This window comes from Astatotilapia calliptera, chromosome 16 (assembly GCF_900246225.1).
Source record: "Astatotilapia calliptera chromosome 16, fAstCal1.2, whole genome shotgun sequence".
Lineage (NCBI taxonomy): Eukaryota > Metazoa > Chordata > Actinopteri > Cichliformes > Cichlidae > Astatotilapia > Astatotilapia calliptera.
The window spans coordinates 14,421,105-14,438,499 of record NC_039317.1 but is presented as its reverse complement, the minus strand read 5'-3'; the positions used below and the strand labels follow the sequence as shown (position 1 = coordinate 14,438,499).

General features: G+C 41.6%; 2 protein-coding genes across 4 annotated transcripts; both read right to left on the bottom strand.

The window, feature by feature from the left end:
• Window positions 1-4,293: 4,293 nt before the first annotated feature.
• Window positions 4,294-13,453, bottom strand: cracdla (cracd like a). Of its 3 annotated transcripts, XM_026145721.1 has the most exons (11): window positions 11,775-13,453; window positions 11,177-11,352; window positions 10,243-10,302; window positions 9,903-10,047; window positions 9,670-9,805; window positions 9,427-9,579; window positions 7,884-8,135; window positions 6,694-7,768; window positions 5,246-6,162; window positions 4,752-4,866; window positions 4,294-4,647 (listed from the first exon to the last, which is right to left on the bottom strand). In XM_026145721.1, exons 3-11 carry the CDS (start codon window positions 10,289-10,291, stop codon window positions 4,451-4,453), a joined length of 3,039 nt encoding a protein of 1,012 aa, XP_026001506.1. In that variant the 5' UTR covers window positions 10,292-10,302; window positions 11,177-11,352; window positions 11,775-13,453; the 3' UTR covers window positions 4,294-4,450. The 3 variants fall into 3 exon arrangements, with proteins under 3 accessions (XP_026001506.1, XP_026001505.1, XP_026001507.1); XM_026145720.1 differs by lacking the exon at window positions 11,775-13,453 and having other exon boundaries at window positions 11,177-11,678; XM_026145722.1 differs by lacking the exons at window positions 4,294-4,647; window positions 11,775-13,453 and having other exon boundaries at window positions 4,766-4,866; window positions 5,239-6,162; window positions 11,177-11,681.
• A 922-nt stretch (window positions 13,454-14,375) lies between these two features.
• Window positions 14,376-17,388, bottom strand: mitd1 (MIT, microtubule interacting and transport, domain containing 1). Its single transcript, XM_026145122.1, has 7 exons — window positions 17,080-17,388; window positions 16,873-16,974; window positions 16,145-16,281; window positions 15,387-15,473; window positions 15,175-15,287; window positions 14,957-15,017; window positions 14,376-14,866 (listed from the first exon to the last, which is right to left on the bottom strand). Exons 1-7 carry the CDS (start codon window positions 17,222-17,224, stop codon window positions 14,771-14,773), a joined length of 741 nt encoding a protein of 246 aa, XP_026000907.1. The 5' UTR covers window positions 17,225-17,388; the 3' UTR covers window positions 14,376-14,770.
• Between the last annotated feature and the right edge of the window lie 7 nt (window positions 17,389-17,395).

Sequence of the window (17,395 nt, the reverse complement as noted above, 5' to 3'; positions counted from 1 at the left end):
AACCCTCATTCACCCAATCACACACAGATTCCTACAAGCAGGTTTTTCCTAACCCTTGTCTAACATTTGCACTCGCACTCTGATGGATGCATCGGGGGCAATTCGGGGTTCAGTATTTTCCCAGAGGATACTTCAGCATGCAGATAGGAGGAGCCAGGGATCAAACCACAAACCTTCAGATTTTTAGATGGCCCACTTTACCACCACAGTCTCCGCAAAGCTGAAGAAATGCCAGGTGCTTTGGATCTACAAAGGTGGCTAATGTTCAGTTTTTGAATTGTTAAAAGGGAAAAAAAGGAATATGAATGTATACATCAAGAATTAAACAGTAATAAATAGAGATGTACCGATTCGATATTAAGTATCGGTATTGGTCAGATAAACTAAATTACTGGATCGGATATCGGAGAGAAATAAAAAATGTAATCCGATCCATTAAATATCAAAAAAGCACCTCACAAAACTTGCGACATGGCGCAACTCGGCTCATAACCGTAGCAGGTCGGAGCAGTGTGCTCATGTGATAGAGCGGCTGTGTGTATTTGTAGCCTCGCTACCAAACCAGCATTTCATCTCTGAGGAAGTTATCCCAGAGAGAAGTAAAGCAAGTGTGTAAGTTCATCTCTGAATGTTTGTAAAGCATTCCAGCGTTAAGCTTAACAACCGATATATGGAGCGACTGGCTCTCTCTCCCCCTCCCTCTCCTGCTGCTACTTCAATCGTGAAACTGATCAATGATCAGCTGATCGGCTTTTCTGTCGCGAGTCCGTCTCTCTTGTTTGTTTATTGCCCACTTCGCGCCAGAAAGAGGAAACCAGCGGCTGAACAACAGCAGCACGTTTAAGCTTGATAAGCTGTTGTTAGAATTTATTTAATATTACTTTCTACACCAGGATCTTTTTCTACGTAGCTGACGGCTGGTAAGTGTGCAGGGGCGGATCTAGCAAAGTTTAGCCAAGGGGGGCCGATAGGGCATTTACAGGGAAAGGGGGGGGGGGGGCACAAAGACATACTCTTCTTTCTTATTCTCATTTAAAATGTCTAGTTTTTAATAATTAATTATCTGAATCTTACACCCAAAGTTTTAATATGATGTAAAATGTATAGAAGTCCATTACTGTATATAGTAACTATTAAGCCTAATATACACTAGTAAGCTATAGTACTTTTTCCTTTGGGAAGGTACCATCTGTGCAGTCTGCAATTCTGTTGAAGAAAGATGTTGAATCTATTTAATTATTCTTGAAAAATAATGGCTTTCTGTGCATTCTTTTCCACACTGCATCAAATTAATGTTGATTACGTCGATTAAGCATCATGAGGTGGAGGGTGGTTCCCTATTTTTTATTTTTTTTTTAGTGGGAGTTTGCAACCCTATTAATTAGGTTGCTTATTCTTTAAAATACCAGAATAGGGAGGATGGAGTAGGTTTAAGTTTATTAGATTGATCAGTATTGCTGAACTATGAAATATTTTGGGTGCAGTGTATTTTTTGCATACAGGTATAACAGAATAGCTTTAGTGTTTGTTTGTTTTTTTAAAACTTGAATCTGAACTTATACAAAATGCAGCAAGATATTAAAAAAACAGTTTTAATTAAAAAACACACTATATCGGATTCATATCGGTATCGGACAATATTCAAATTTATGATATCGGTATCGGACATAAAAAGGTGGTATCGTGCCATCTCTAGTAATAAACAAACATGGCACCGTCTCTCTAATTCAAAGATATTGATTTTGTCAAACTATAGCTAGGAGTGATATTACTCTTTATACACATGGCTGAGACAATGACTGTGTAAAAGAAGGTTTCCTGGATGTGTCATTTGTCATAATTTTATTAACCCACAGGACCCCAAATCCACATTATAATCAACAGCTACATTCACCCTGGGAAAAAACGAGTGAGGGAGCCAAACTGGCTCTGGATGTCCCGGTTACTTCACAGTAAATAAGACACAAACACTCTTTAACTCACAATAGAAGTGAAGACCAATGACGTTACATCAGGTTTTATTTAACCTTGTCTTTGTTTAATCTTTGCTAAAGAACATGTGCTCTTTTGCTGGTGACTTCACTTGGTGTTAAAGACAGAAGCTGTACTCTAATATTAAAACAAGTAACTATATTCAGCATTTAGAGTGGACCTATAGGAGGTCTGAATCCAAGTAATGCAAAGAGAAAAGAATCATTTAAAGTTCATTCCTTCAAACGTGGAAGTCTGACTTCATGTTCTGAAGTTCTTACTTTTTTTACTCTTTCAATCTGCTCTTCTGCTAACAAGTGACAGTGAACTGTTGTTACATCAGTTAATGTCCTATAATTATCTGGAGTCTAATGCACAGGTGAGTTGTGTTGTTGTTGTGGGTGGCTGGCATGGTGCAGAACTGAATAGCAGACTGACGTGAGTGAGTCAGTTGTATTGTGAGTGCCTGGGCTGCAGGATGGTTAAGGTTGTGATTACCTTGGCAGTGAGTTTTATAATTATGATGATATTCAGGTGCCACACAGAGGACACATGACTGATGACTGGGAACAGAACTTTTGCAAAACTTACCTGGAAGAACACGCAACCTGACTGGGTTTGTGTGACGCAAAGAAAACTGTTTTGTGCCAGCAAACATAGCTGAGTCCTGTAGAAAAAGAAATGGCTTCTCCAGAGGCGTTATGTGGCAGCCAGATAACAGAGCCATGTGGGGATGAAAATCAAATCCAGGTAGAGCAGATTCTTTTTTTCCACTATAGATTCTCCATTAAAGCTGAAAATACCGGCATGATTGTCTGACAACCAGGTGCACAAGATTTTGGAGTAGAGTATTTATAACCTATAGCTAACAATACTTGTTGGCTTCTTTTTCATCTCCCACTTTAACTACAAGATTGTATCAGCATCAGTCGGGTTTGTTATTCCCTCCCTAATAATAATTTCCTTTAAATTGTTTAACCTTAAATTCAGAAAATGTATTGTCGTGACAGAGTTATACTTAAGGCCAGTCTGTGTGCTAAATATTTCAGAATGTAAAGCTCATTTAAAAAAAAAGTGTTACTCTGCGTTTCCCCAGACAACACTAATTTCACAGCTGAGCTGCTGTCTCCTGGGAGCCCAGTGCATTATGGGTTACATCCCAGTGTAAAAACTGTGACATCAGATAACCTTTTTCATACTCTGCAGTCTCCTGATGTCAAAGAGAAGTCCTGTACTTGTTCTTATTATTTGACGCTGCAATTATTACAAAATATATGACTGTAAAAAGGATTGAAAGTATAAACTGCCTAATTGAAAAAAAATTCAAAAGTTGTTTTATACATTAAAACTTATGAACTTCCAAATCTAGCCTCATTTATCTAGCAGACATTAGGAAGTCTAAATGTTCACACTGAGAATCTCTGATGCACAAACAAGGCTGACAGCGACGTCACCCACATAGTCCCAGGAGATGACTCACCTGTGTGGGTGTAGCATGGGCTAACATGAATTATTAACAATGGTACGGGGTTATTATAAGTCATGTTAACAGTGTAAGGCCATGAGAGGTCCTGAAAATGTCAGCTTTAATTGACTTTTTATTTTTTATTACTTTTAAATCACACCCATCTTTTTTAAAGTGTGAAAATAAGGTACCTGTTGATTTCAGACTTTTTAATAAAAAATACCATTTTTGAATCCATGTTTGCTGTAATGCTGTAGAGCTTAGTACAAGGTCTCAGATCTGGCCTGCAGGTGGGGCTGTGGACTAAGTTAGTGAAGAAGTAAACGTCCAGGAAACATCGGCAGACAAGAGGTTAATCTAACAGGTAGCTCGGGACATTTTTCAGCGTTGACTGTCGCTCTCCACATACTGTGTGTTATAAGAAGTTTATTTTTAGCAGTTTGATGGACAATTTCAGGAGATATTCAGGTGATACCAAGTGAATGACTATACTGCGATGTAATTTGACCATTTCGTTTTACTTGAAGTTTAAGTCATTCAATGACAACAACAAACTCGTCCTTACAAATTTATTATTTAACATAAACTTTTAAGAGCTGTGAAATGCTCAATCACATGAAATATTCGTCCTTAACTGAATAACAGCGATCATGATGAACTTTCAGAAGATATTCTGCTTCCCTCACTCTCAATTAAATAGGAGGATTAGGGCCACCGGGAAAAAAAGTGGGCAAAAGTCAGAATTCTGACCTTAATGTGAGAATTCTGACTTTTTACTCAAAATTCTTTTACCTCAAAATTGTTACTTTACGGTCAGAATTCTGACTTTTTCCTCAGAATTCTGGAAAAGAAGAAAAAAAGACGTGCCCACTTTCTTTTTTCCAGTAGCCCTAATCCTCTTCCGTAATTAAACATTAACACTTAAATCCAAATTAAAACGGCATCAAACAACCGGCTGTCTGACAGAAGCGGTTTTAGTCTTTATGATGGGCTCTTCATCGACTCGTGTCCTTCTTAGTCCATGGTCTTATCACTCCAGGCCATTGACTTCCTCTTGGCCAATTCCATCCAGGACGGCTGACCGCTGTCAGACATGGATTGCAGCACTGAGGGCAGTGTGGGTGATGATGACGGTGATGAAGAAGACGCTGCATTTTTCCGTGACCATCTGTCCTCACGCGACCTTTCTGCAACGTTGGTGGGGCTTAACTCTAAAAAACGAAACGCAGAAAAAATCTAGGTCAAATGGGTTCATTAAGAATATTAAAAAGGTGTTTGTACAGCAATGATTTATTATCACTCTGAGCAAACACACCTGCAAGGTTTACTGCTTGTCTTTCATCTGTATCTTTGATCACAGGTGCGTTTTTTGCCAAGGTAGGGGATTCACCTGATCCCTGCATGTCTGTATGCGTTTTCCTCAATTCCACCTAAGAACACACATTCAGGACAATCTTGTCAGTTCAAAAAATCCCTATTATCTGTTCATGGCCTGCATTTCAACCACCGTGAGAAAGTGCCATAAAAAGTCCAGAAACAATCATAAATTTAACCTGCTAATAAACCCAGTCAAAATCATCAGTTCCATTGCAATAAAACAATATGTTGGTAGCCACCAGGACACCAAATGAATGACGGACACATGCTAGGCTACTGTTATAGTTGCCAAATAGAGACTTAGAGATTTTTTAAACATTTATATTTTCAAATGGGCATTGATCTGACTGCCACAGACAGCAAGGGGAGGTCAGGCAGCACTGTGAGGATGGCAAATGATATGAAAGATAGTTATAAAGAAGTACCACAAACCCCCTTGGGTCCAGGTGGTGTGGTCCACTCTCCCCGTCTCTCTAAAAAAGCAGCCTTCTCGCTTACAGAACCAGACCAAAATGCTCTTCGGCTTGTGAGTGGCGGAGCCTCTTTTTGCTCACTGGCTTCTCTCTCCCCTCTTCCTGAGGCAAAAGCTGAAGCAGAACCAACAGCTGACGAGGCTGCGGGAGCTGAAGTCTGCGCTGAAGGTGTGGGCTTGAGCTGCTGGGCAGACTGGAGACCTCGATTGCTCCAGGAGGATTGCTGCTGGCCTGAGGAAAGGTAAGACTGCGCAAGAGACTGTGTGGCGCTGCCTTGTGCAAACTGAAACGAGGTGTCTGTTTGTGAAGGGGAGCGCAAAGGAGAATGGGTTGTCCACGGATTGGTGGTTACCACTGAATGTGAGGCAGACTTAGTTGTGTTCATCTGGTCTTCACTGGTGTGTTTTGACATTTGTGGATCTCTGGAGGCATTGGACAGCACAGGAGATGCCTTCTGTTGCAGAAATCCTGGTGATGTTTTGACAGTCTGTGCTTGGCTTCTGCTTTGATTCGTTTCTGCCGATGGCTGCTTTGCAGCTTGCACAGTCTGTGTCCGTACTTGTGTAAAAGTCTCTGTTGGATTTGTGGGCTGCGCTTGTGCCTGCGGTCGTGCTGAAGATTGCATGTTTGCCTGTAAATTTCCTGCAAAATCTCTGGGGAATCTACTAATGAAAAGCTGTTGAAGGCTCTTGGTTTTTTCCATGGCCAGAGCCATCCAGGACACCTCAGATGAGGTCGCCTGCGGGGCAGGTTGAGGCTCCCGGGGTGTAGCTTCTGCTTCTTTTAGGTTTGCAGGCGTCGTCTGAACGTCGGACGTTTCGCTGGCAAATGGAGCATTATGTTTGACTGGAGGAGAGAAGCCAGATGGGGTTTGATCTAAGGGAGACACACAAATCTGTTAGATACGCTCGGCAGCACTGTTACCGTTAAAGTTTGCCCGGGTGGTATCTTAATGAGTACAAAGTTCCCCTGTGATCAGTAAAAATCTTATCTTCCTAGAGTGATTATTTACCATGTTAAACAGCAACAACGGTGCACATCTGTGTAATATTAACTCTGTAATCAAAGAGATAATGGCTGTGAGACGCTGCTTCACTATCAGTGTAAATTTAAAGCAGATCTCCAAATTAAACATCAGCTTCTATAATCAGTGTGATTCCAGCGTGATATTTTGACATTATGTCAGCGTTATGCTATATTATTACATATTTATTTCAATCTAGTCTTCATTTTATTTTATTTTATTTTATTTTTACTTTACACATTTTGCCTAAATTCTTTAGCTTTTTCCTTTTAGTTCTAATTTACTTAGCTGGATTTTTCTGAATTTGCAAGACATTTTTAAAAACTATTTTAAGTACTTTCAAACCTTCTACATGGCAATGTTAGGAGCTCTGAAAGACTCACCAGCTGGTCTGACCTCTCCAGAGGAGGATGGCATCCAAGACGCATTTTCTTGCAACTTTTTTTCACTTATTTCTTGGCATTTTTGGTCACCTTGGTCCTCACCCAGTGCTGACTTTGAATGTCTGTTAGAAGATGTATCAAGCCGAAATCGAAGTGAATGAGATGTGGAGCGCAGTTTGACACCGAAAGCTGTTTTTCCTTGTTCCTCCTGGGGCTCCTTTGCTTCCACCGCCTCTTCCACCTCTTCCTGGCTGCTCTCGATCTCCTCCGCCTCAGCAGCGCCTGTGTCTGCAGGTGCATCTTTATATGCTGTCACTGATTCCACCTTTTTGAAGCTGTCACTCCTGTCCCAGGGAACAGCTGAGGTTTTAGGTGGTGCGCCTTCTTGACGAAACCTTCCTAAAGCAAAAGGATGCTCTCTTGGCTCTTTAACTTCCTCCTTTTCCCTGTTTTTCTCCTCCATTTCCCTACTGATCCTGTTCCTGGCTTCAGCTTGTTCCAAAACTCCCAAAAAACTGCCCGATCGGGGTCTTTCTCCATCTCTGTTTTTCGATGCAGTGACAGAAAAGTGGAAAGAGCCAGATCCTTGGGCATATCGTTTAATTCCTCTTGTGGGTTCGCTATCACCTTGAACCTCCTGGCTAGCAGAGGAACACCTGAATGCCATTCCTGAGGCATTATCATCATGAGGCATTAGTTGCTTCTCCAAATCCCCTTGTCTTTGTTCCTTCAGTCCTGACTCTATGAAGGACGAGTGTGGACGTTCACCAGATGCTGAACCCACACGTCTGCGAGGTTTAACTCGAGGTACTTGGGAGGCTACAGTCTCAGGAAGAACGTAGTCCTGTTTGGAGAAACTTTGACTTGTTGGTTTGGGTACCGCCTCTGATGTGACCGGTGCCATTTCTGCACATTTTGAAGGAAGACGCTGATGTACAATGGGAACAGCAACTTTTTCTTCTTCTTTTGTTTCCACTGTTACTTCTTCTTGAGCACCAAGATGGTGTTTTAGTTCTTTGACAGGCTCGGGTCGGTCAATGTTGTTCATGGTGTCTAAATGAGACTGAGAGACAGTCTGAAGATAAATAAAAAAAGAGCGAGAGATATGAAGGGCAGGAAAGTGAAGTGGCGGTGCACTATTTGCTTATACAAAGAGCATACAAGAGAGAGAAATAACTACAGCAACTTACCGCGGCAGCTTTCATCTTAGTGCTGGCCCTCTGGTTTCTGGGTTTGATAGACATTCGGTGGCGTGCGGCAGAAGTGTCTAATCGGGAAGCGAACTGAGCCGGTGTTCTAAAATCCGACGGGACCTCAGCAGCAGAAGGAGAAACAGAGGGGACGGAAAGAGGAAAAGCATGGGATGGAGTCGAGGGAAGAGATTTGATAGGTGCAGGTTTGGGGATGGGTGAGAGAGTGCGAGATGTTGGCTGAGATATCGCCTGCAAAGAAAAAAAGGCCAACAAAATCGCTGTACAATCCTGCAAACAATGGGCTAAGAGAAAGAACTACAAAATACAGTGTTTTGGATTATTATGTCAATGTATCACACATGGTTGTGTTAGGATGCCTGGGTCGTTGACCCAGGGGTTTTGAGTTTATTATATTATTTATACTTTCTAGTCTTTGGTTTCTTTGAGTTCTGTCTTATAGTTTATGTCTCTGTCTTCTCTAGCTGCTCTGTCTCCCCTGTCAGCTGTATCCCCTTGTCTAGTTCGCGTCTCTGTGTGTCCTTAGTGACTATATCCCCATGTCCAGTCAGTGTCTGTGTCTGCGCTGGTCCCACGTCTCTGTTCCCTCTGTTGCAGTGCGTGCGAGTCTGTGTCTTTGTTCAGTCTGTGTTATGTGTTTCCTGTTTTACTTTGAAAGTCCATGTCTGATGTTAATGTGTCTGGTTTTGCTTCCCCTTGTCTCGTTAGGCCTGATTTGCCCCAGCTGTGTTTCCCTCCTGTTACCCATTCCTTGATTGCTCCCTCTGTGTATTTAAGCCCAGTGTTTCTCTGTGTCCGTGTCGCGATCTACCGTTTTCCTAGCTGTGTGTTCTGTCATTCCTCCAGTTTAAGTTTGTTTTGAGTTTTTTAGTTATGTTATATTTTTGAGTACCTAATTAAAGCCTTTTTGAGTTCACGACTGTCTCCGGAGTCTGCACCTTGGGTCCTATTCCTGTCTGCACACAGCCTCACCTAACAGGTTGTTGATAACCTCTATTACCTATCTGATATTCTATATGGAGTGGAGCCAAAGAGGGGCCAGGCTTGCAGGGACACAGTTTAACAGTGCACCTTACATAAGAACCCTCTGGCTCCATCACTGATTCGACTTTTGGAAACAGCATTTCAGATGACAGATTCCTCTCTTGAAGTTTCTGTCCAGTCAATCCCACGTACACCGTAAATCCTCAGGATTTACGGTGCATTAATCTGTGTCTTAAAATAGTCCCCAACATATGCACCACTTTCTCCTGCTTAAATAAAACGTTTTACAGCGACCAGCTGTTTTAGGGTTTGCTATATACTGTTTTCTTAAATGATGCTATATAGGTATTTATAACCCCACTTTTTTCAGTTATAACTATAATAGGAAAAAATGGGGGTACAGCGCTGGCCTTTTTTTATGGGATATGCTGAGAATAAAAACATATGATCAGAACACTTTATGCTTGCTTGTTAAATTTAAACAAATGCAAATCCTGCTTTTGAATCCACGCATCATCTAATCAGCAGGATTATGCACCTTTGTAAGGGTTTCCTGAGATGTATTGTCTTCTCCTGAATCATGAGGAGGACTGTGAGGAAGTGACTCCTGGCTGCTCAGATCTGGTGGACGTCTCATTGGCAGGACCATAGGAGGTGGGCCCAAATGCATTTTCTGCTGCTGAAGCGTCATCTGTGATGACAGAGCGCAGCACGAGGATTTTAATAGAGTCACTGTTACCATAAGTTTAAACAACAGGCCTAAAATAAAGAAGTGCCGTACCTGGAGAGCTTTGATTTTGCTGTGAACGTTCTCCTGAGATAAGACCCTGGTGGGTTCAGGCTCTGTCATGACCAGGTCATCCAGAAAGATGCTGTCGTGGGACAGTGCCCGCGATCCCATGATGGCCTGTGCGCATCTAAGTGGAGCCAGAAGAAGGACGAGTCAAAGTAAGGACAAGTAAGTGAACCTGAAAGAGAATTTTTCGAAAGGCGTCGTGTCACGTAAACACTCACACCAAATCTTCTTCTGATCCGAGATCTTTTCCTGCAGTGATGTCACTGGCTGACTGGCTGAGTTTGGTATTTCCTTCTCCGCCTGCTCTCTTACTTTTCCCAAAGAGACGAGTTTTCAGATCCTTGATCTTGGATCTTTTACGTCCTAACAGAGATTGAGACCGAGACAGATCCAGGTCACAGCATTTCACGCGCACGTGAACAAGGAGAACTCACGTGCTCTCACACACTCTCTATTTTCTGTTTTCGAGACGTTCTATCAATGAGCATCTCTTTCATATTTCACTTCATGACGATGTGTTAGCACTCTCAGGTTAAACTACGAGACAGATCACCTCACCTGCGACGTCCTCTGCGCTTTCTTCTGCGTCTCCCGAGAAAGACTCCATCGGTCTGATCCCTAAAAGAAAAAAAAAGTGTAGAGCAGATGACAGTTAAGTGTTCAGTGGAAAACACTTCGCTTGTTGTCTTTGCAGGAGTAAACATGGACTCGAGGTTCAAAGGTTTATTACTGTTCATTATCAGTTGGGAGGGCTGGGTGAGGACAGTCTGTTGTCAAGATGAACAACGTCTTAATCGATGTTACATGTGGCATTGCCAAGAAAAAACACCCCAGGTACTGCAGAGTAGCAAGAACGTGGATTTGAAGCATGGCATCGCACTGTACAGCACATATGATGAACAAAGCAAAAGCTAAAATCTTCCTTCACTGCTTTACCATCTTACTGAGTTGGCGTGCTACTCTATGCTAAAGTCAGTTCCAATTTTTTTCATGAAGACCGGCCTGACATTAGTATATCCCACCTTTTGCAGGGTGCTGGTGTATCTAAGGAACTGTTGTCAACAGAGCATGAGGCTGTATAACTGCCTGATAAGACAAGATGTGCCAGGTTATGGACAAACAAGCAAAGTCCACACTGCACCTCTCATGTCACCGATTACACCCTTTTCACTCGATCCTCAAAAAAGTTGCGATCAGTTTAAGCAAATCGATTTAAACAGTATGTAAACCTCAGACTTGATTTCCTCTCCGCAGTGAAGTGCTCCCTGCGGTTTCACCGTTCACTGAGCTGAACTATAGCTCCCAGAGAAACAGAGGATAATCCGGTGGATTATTGACATTGCAGAGAGATTCTTGTAAGATTTCACAACGCCGTAATGATCCACAACGCTGCAACATTTCTCCACCAGGTGACATTCCCTGGGGGAAAACACACACGCACTCCAGATGGGGAAGGAGGAAGAAAAAAAAAGAAAACAACGGCTGAACTTACCAAAAATCTAAAACCAAGCACCTCAACTTGTCCCTCCTGATCGTCCTCCTCTCTTCACGGAGCGGTCTTGTATCAGCTGTGTCCCTGCCTTAATGATTAAACCTCAGACATACCACATCTGCAGACGTAGGGAGATACCGAGGGAAGGGAGTGAGGGAGGTGGGAAAAAAAACAGGCTGGGAGAAAAGAAAGAAAGGGAGAGAGAGAGAGAGAAGGTCACTTCCTGACAGGGTGAGCAAATGCACAAGAGAAAAGAGGACAGATGAGAATGTGTGTGTGTGAGAGAGAGAGAGTGAGAGAAAGAGAGCGAGAGAGATACTCTATTACATTAGTGGCACACTGTGGCCCTCTGTGCTAAGCTCCTTATAAAACGTTAACCTGATTTTAGACCCAGAAATGAGAGTAGAGGGTAAAAAAATAAAAAATAAAGCTCCAGCTGGAAAGAGGACATGAATATAGGAATTATGGCTCATAGAGCTGTTTACATATTGCACAGGCTCGCTCACGCCCTTCCGATGATCAAAGAGCGGAGGCTATGGGTGTGCTGTGAGCGTTCAGAAATGAAATAAATAAATAAAAACAAACAGGAATCAGCCACCTCCCAGCACGTCACATCATTTTCACCCAAGACTGTTTGGCCACAGTCCTGAAGGTGCGGTCTTTGAAATGTTCGCCTGGGACCTTTGCTCCTCTATAACTCCCGCACACATTTTTCACGATTTGTGAGACGACGCCTTGTTTCGCAGCAACGAGATGACACATTGTTCCTGCGAGTCCTACTTCCTGCGCGTTCACACAGGACAGTACTGGGAGATGGGAGAGCTAATCTAGGCCACTGGGCTACAATCGGCGAGAGGGAGGGCCTGCAGGAATTGGCATGCGAACGCTTGCATCTGCATCCATGTGTCTGGAAGCTTGGCTGAGCAGCATCTCCAATGAGTCTCCTTACAGATAAATCCTCGTCTCTCCCACCAGAACCCACATCCAGCTGGGTAACATCTGGATTACATCCAACGGGACACATGCACCGTGATAAGAGCCCACAGTGACATAACAGTCTGGGATGTGGTTTTATTTAATTCCCTCATTCATAGATTTATTGTCCATAATCTACACATAAAGGAGAATACACACACAGGCTTATTTTTATCTTATAATAGGGATGTAATGTGATTATGGCTAATATCTGCTATCATAGGGAGGCTGTTTGTAGATAATAAAGCATCATACACGTTTATTGCACTTTCTGCTTTTGTCATCACAGCATTTGTCCCCCTGACAGAAAGAAAGCAAAGGTACTGATTTTTAGCAGTATATGGCAGTCTCTGATTCATGTGGTGTTGCGATGGATTATAATTTCTTCCTCTCACAGGCCAGATGAGGGCTGTGCATATCGAGATTAAGGCCGATAGATAATCCGATCACAGCGCTGTTTGAAGTCACGAGGGTTACCATTCATTCTAGCAAATGTGAAAAAAATGTGAGGGAATTTTCTTTGGGGTTTTTCATTTTTTCACTTTTATAGACGACTTTTTTTTGGCAAGATGTTTCCATTGATTCACCCAAGAACAATTGGCCGATATCTGAAACCACTGAACAAGCTTTCCCCTGCAGCTTATCTGTATTTAGTTTGGGATTCTGGATTCAGATAAGAGTTTGATGGTAATCGTTAACTAGACATCAGTGTCTTACATGCATGAAATGTTGCACCAATACAGAGCCAGCAGAAACAGAAGAAGCTATGGCTACAATATAGCTTTGGGACATAAAAATCAGTCAAAGATATTAAACATGTACATCTCCGGTAATTGTAAGTGTTAATAACCTTATCCAGAATTCAATAATTGTGGAAATATGTAGGTTTTTAAGGAATCATGAGTTCAGTGCTCCATGACTGCTCAATCTGCTGATCAGTGTAATATGTATGAAAGCTATGAAGCAGGTGGTGAATGTGCCTTAAGCTTAGACTTTGTTGTAATAAGAGTCAGAATGGGATTTGCAATGTTTGTGAACTTGTTACAGATGTAAAGACCTATGTCTGAATCAAATACAGTGTGTATAAGTGAATGAGTGGTTTTTGATGGATATAATCTGACTGTGTGGAGACTATGACAAGGTCTGATCTGCACTGACCTGCATCTGCTCTTTTTTTTTTTTTAAGTCAGATTTTTATTGTTGGCAAATGTTTAGTTGAATCAGAGGACTCAGTCTTGTCTATCAACGCTTCATCAGACAAGCTACGATAAAATTTGACCAATCAGGAGTTGGCAGTTCGTCTTGTAATCAGAAGGTTGCCGGTTCGAGCCCTGGCTCCGACAGTCTCGGTCATTGTGTCCTTGGGCAAGACACTTCTACCCGTTGCCTACTGGTGGTGGTCAGAGGGCCCGGTGGCGCCAGTGTCCGGCAGCCTCGCCTCTGTCAGTGCGCCCCAGGGCAGCTGTGGCTACAATGTAGCTTGCCATCACCAGTGTGTGGATGACTGAATGTAGTGTAAAGCGCTTTGGGGTCCTTAGGGACTAAGTAAAGTGCTAAACAAATACAGGCCATTTACCATTTTTTAGTCAGTTTTCCAAGTTCACAAAATCTTTTCAGTTAGTTTAATTTTTTTCCAAGTCTAGTTTTTGTTTTTTAGTTCAATAAAATGTTTTAATTCTAGGTTTTAGAGTAATCCTCCACCCTAACCCTATAATAACCTGGAAAACAACCAGCTGATTACCATAAACACTTTCTGTAAGTGCACCTTTCTGTGTAACTCTACCCACTCTCGTCCTCTTGGTCACTGTTTTCATTTTATCTGTGTCTTGGACTTTTTTATTCTGTAGAAAACAAGAAAGCATCTCACAATCTTTCAGCACACTTTGGTCAGTTTTAATATTTATTCTGCATTTATGTATTATAAATAGTTTAAAAACTGTTACATTTTATTCATTTTTCAGTACAAAACGATATTCAGGGCCATGTTTGGTTTCTTTAATCTACTAATAGAATCAGGACGGTACATTTCCAGTCAACTGAAAAGGGCCTAATGTTTCATTACCTAGAGGTCCAATTACCCATCATAAGCAATTCATTTAAAAAGGGCCTAAAGTTGGCAATCCTGTAACACATTTTACTATTAATGCGTTTTAAATATGTTTTGGTTTTGTATTTTTAAATTTAAATTTGATTTAAACAAAAATACATTTTTAATTGTGTAAAGTAATCTAGAAAAAAATGTTTTGAAATAATTAATTTCCCCCCAAAAAGGTCTCTGTAGAATTACAATCTGTGGAAGTAAAAAAAAAAAAAAGATAAAAATATCCATATTTTTCATAAATATCATAGAAAACGGAAAAAAAAAAATCATAGAAAACTGAAGAACTGAAAACTGAACTTAAAAATTCACCAATAGCAGCGGCAGTACAGTTAGCAGAAATTTAAGACGTTCCAGTGCAGCAGAAATCAAACAGTAACCCATCTTGTTATAAAAGTCAGTCCCCAGACACCCGCAAGCTAAAGCAAATCCTACAATACTGTAGATCTGCTTGTGTTTGGAAGGCAGGTAAGTAAATTAAACGGCTTGGCAAAAAAATAATCATTTTAGCTTTGTGAGTCTCATAGAGTTTTTGTGTGTTTGGTGTGGAAAATGTCTACGGTGGTCTCCTGGCACTGCCTGAGGTCATAGTCACAGTATCCAACAGAGAATCGGCCCTGCGAGACAAACGACAGAAAGATCTCGTTCACTTTAGCCACTCCATACTTACAGATGAATACTAATAAGTATATAATGCGTAGTCTCACTTTAGGTCTCTTGAAGTAATCCAACCCTCTTCCAATTTTTACGATCCAACCATTATCGAACCTAAAAATAAAATCAGGTTTAATTTACTGGGATAAAAGAGACCGTATTTTGAGCAATGGAGTGTTAATGTAGAAGTGAACATCAGATGTCACAAGGATGAACTTCCTCATGCTGCACGTATGTGGCTGCTGTAAATGAGGAAAATCTGCAGGTGTACCTGATCTCCCGGTCATGGATAGTGGAGGAGTACTGCAGGTCTAGAGTCACTCCGTGAGCGCTGAGACTCTCTTTCAACTCGGCCAGAGCGCCGCTCTGCTGGCCACTATCAGCCTGCGGGACGGGAAATGACAGTATAAACTAAACAGAGAAGACAGCAGTGGCTGCTCAGCTTTGACTATAAAATGCAGCTCTATTGTGTGAGTAACTCACTTCATCCTGCGACGTGAGGAGGTGGATCTTGTTCACCTTGCAGGGGGCTTTTAGCAGCATCTCACAGAACCGAAGGAAGTTGTACAACTGTTTGTGAGAGGAAAGGCGAGGGCTTTGTTTGGCATATTATATAAGGTTGGTACAGTTTAGGGCTGATTTTTAAATCATAAACATAAAATTACAATTATTTATTATAAAGTCCTAGTCAAACTAATAAGGAGAAAGCTGCTTGCTTGCAGCTTGCAACACATGATCAGAGAAAAAAAAGATTTTCAGTATATGCGTTCAGGCTTTTATCAAACACATCATCCACATCATAACTGAATGTGTTCCTCCTTTTCCCATACACGACCTCTACAAAAAGTTTAATTAAAGTCAGCTTAGCAGTCTTTTCATAACCTACCAGACAGATTTTTATAACATTTGTTTGTTTAACTTCAACTAATCTGTGATAGTTCTATTAATCAATAAATCTTTCAGCCATCTAAATGTTGAAGGCTTTCTGGCCACAGAGAGACCCTGGCGCAGACCAGGACATGTTAAAGAGATTATGTCCCCCCTGTCGGCTGCTCCTGCTACCCAAGGCGGAAAATGTATACGTGTATTGCAGACTTAGTCCTCTAGTATCATTCTATTGGTATCAAATTAATGGATAAACTCATTAAAGATAAGCTCCAACCTCTGAACAAAGCCTGATAAAAGACTGATGACAGAGTGGAATGAATAAAAACCCCAGTTAATGAGGACAAAACTCTTACTTGGTGGGTGTGCCGTATGTACGGGTCCTCCACCCAGACTTCAGTGAGAGCGCTGCTGATGTATGGCTTGAACAGAACCTCATAGCTGTAACCAGTAGCATCCTCTGATATTCTTATCTGCTCGTGGTACTTCCCATCTATCAGGGAAGATAAGAGAAACACAAATTTTGAAAACCCCCTTCTTTAGCTGTGGCTCTTACCATATATTTTCCCCCTAAATCTAAAAACTTAACCAGCACAGTCCTACACTGGAATAGGATCCTGCCTATAAGAGATACTAGACATAATTAGATTTATACATAAATGTAAGGGATATAACAAAACAATAAACAAGATTTTGGTTGTTGAGAAGATCGCACAGTCAATATTCAGCTAGAGCTGGATTACAGGGCAAAGTGGGCTTCAGCAACCCAAATCAACAGGGTCAGTAAGATTGTGCAAATTATTAATTTGGTCATATGCAACACTGAAGCACCTTGTTCACCTGATTTGAGTTCTTGCTTGTGTCAAAATTACCACAAAGTTCTACTTCTTGTTCCCTTTCGGGGTCGCTACATCTACCTCTGCCCCTTGGAGCTCCACTGTTACACCTGTCTCCCTCTCATTTACACACAGGTGCTACAGGTCTAACAGTCAAAACCACTGCAAACAAGAGGCTCAGTCGATCAGGGTAATTCATCTTTGCCCGGCCCACTTTGCCCTTTTTTGCTCCATTACTGGCAAATTACCTTCCTTCATCTGATTCACATGAACTTTGATTTGCTCTGCTCTGTCCATGTAGCCCTTTATCTTCTCTCTGTAGTGTCCTCTCTTTGAGTCATCTTTTACAGCTGCTCACAGGACAAAGAGAACATTAAAAAAAAGACGTTCAGCGTAATTCAGGGCAATGTTTAAAATATGTAATTATTAATATTTATTTATTTTTAAAGGAGGACCTTTTAACGCGTCCATAAGCAGCTGGATGCCTTCCTGGTAGCAGATGAGAGACTCCTGGAAACGTTCGCTCTGGTCCAGCTCCACCGCTCGCTTCAAGACAGACACGGCGGACGCCTCCATTCCCGACAGGTGGTTTTGTGTCATTGTTCTGTCTTTCAACTGTCTTTTAAGACCTATATAACTCTAAATAAACCTCACGTTTCACCAGTGACAGGAAAGAAGCTGAGAGAAGTAGCTCTACCCACGAGTGCCCCATAAAAATAACTCCCGGAGAAACGTAATGACCTTGGTTAGAAAATTGATGGTTATGTATTT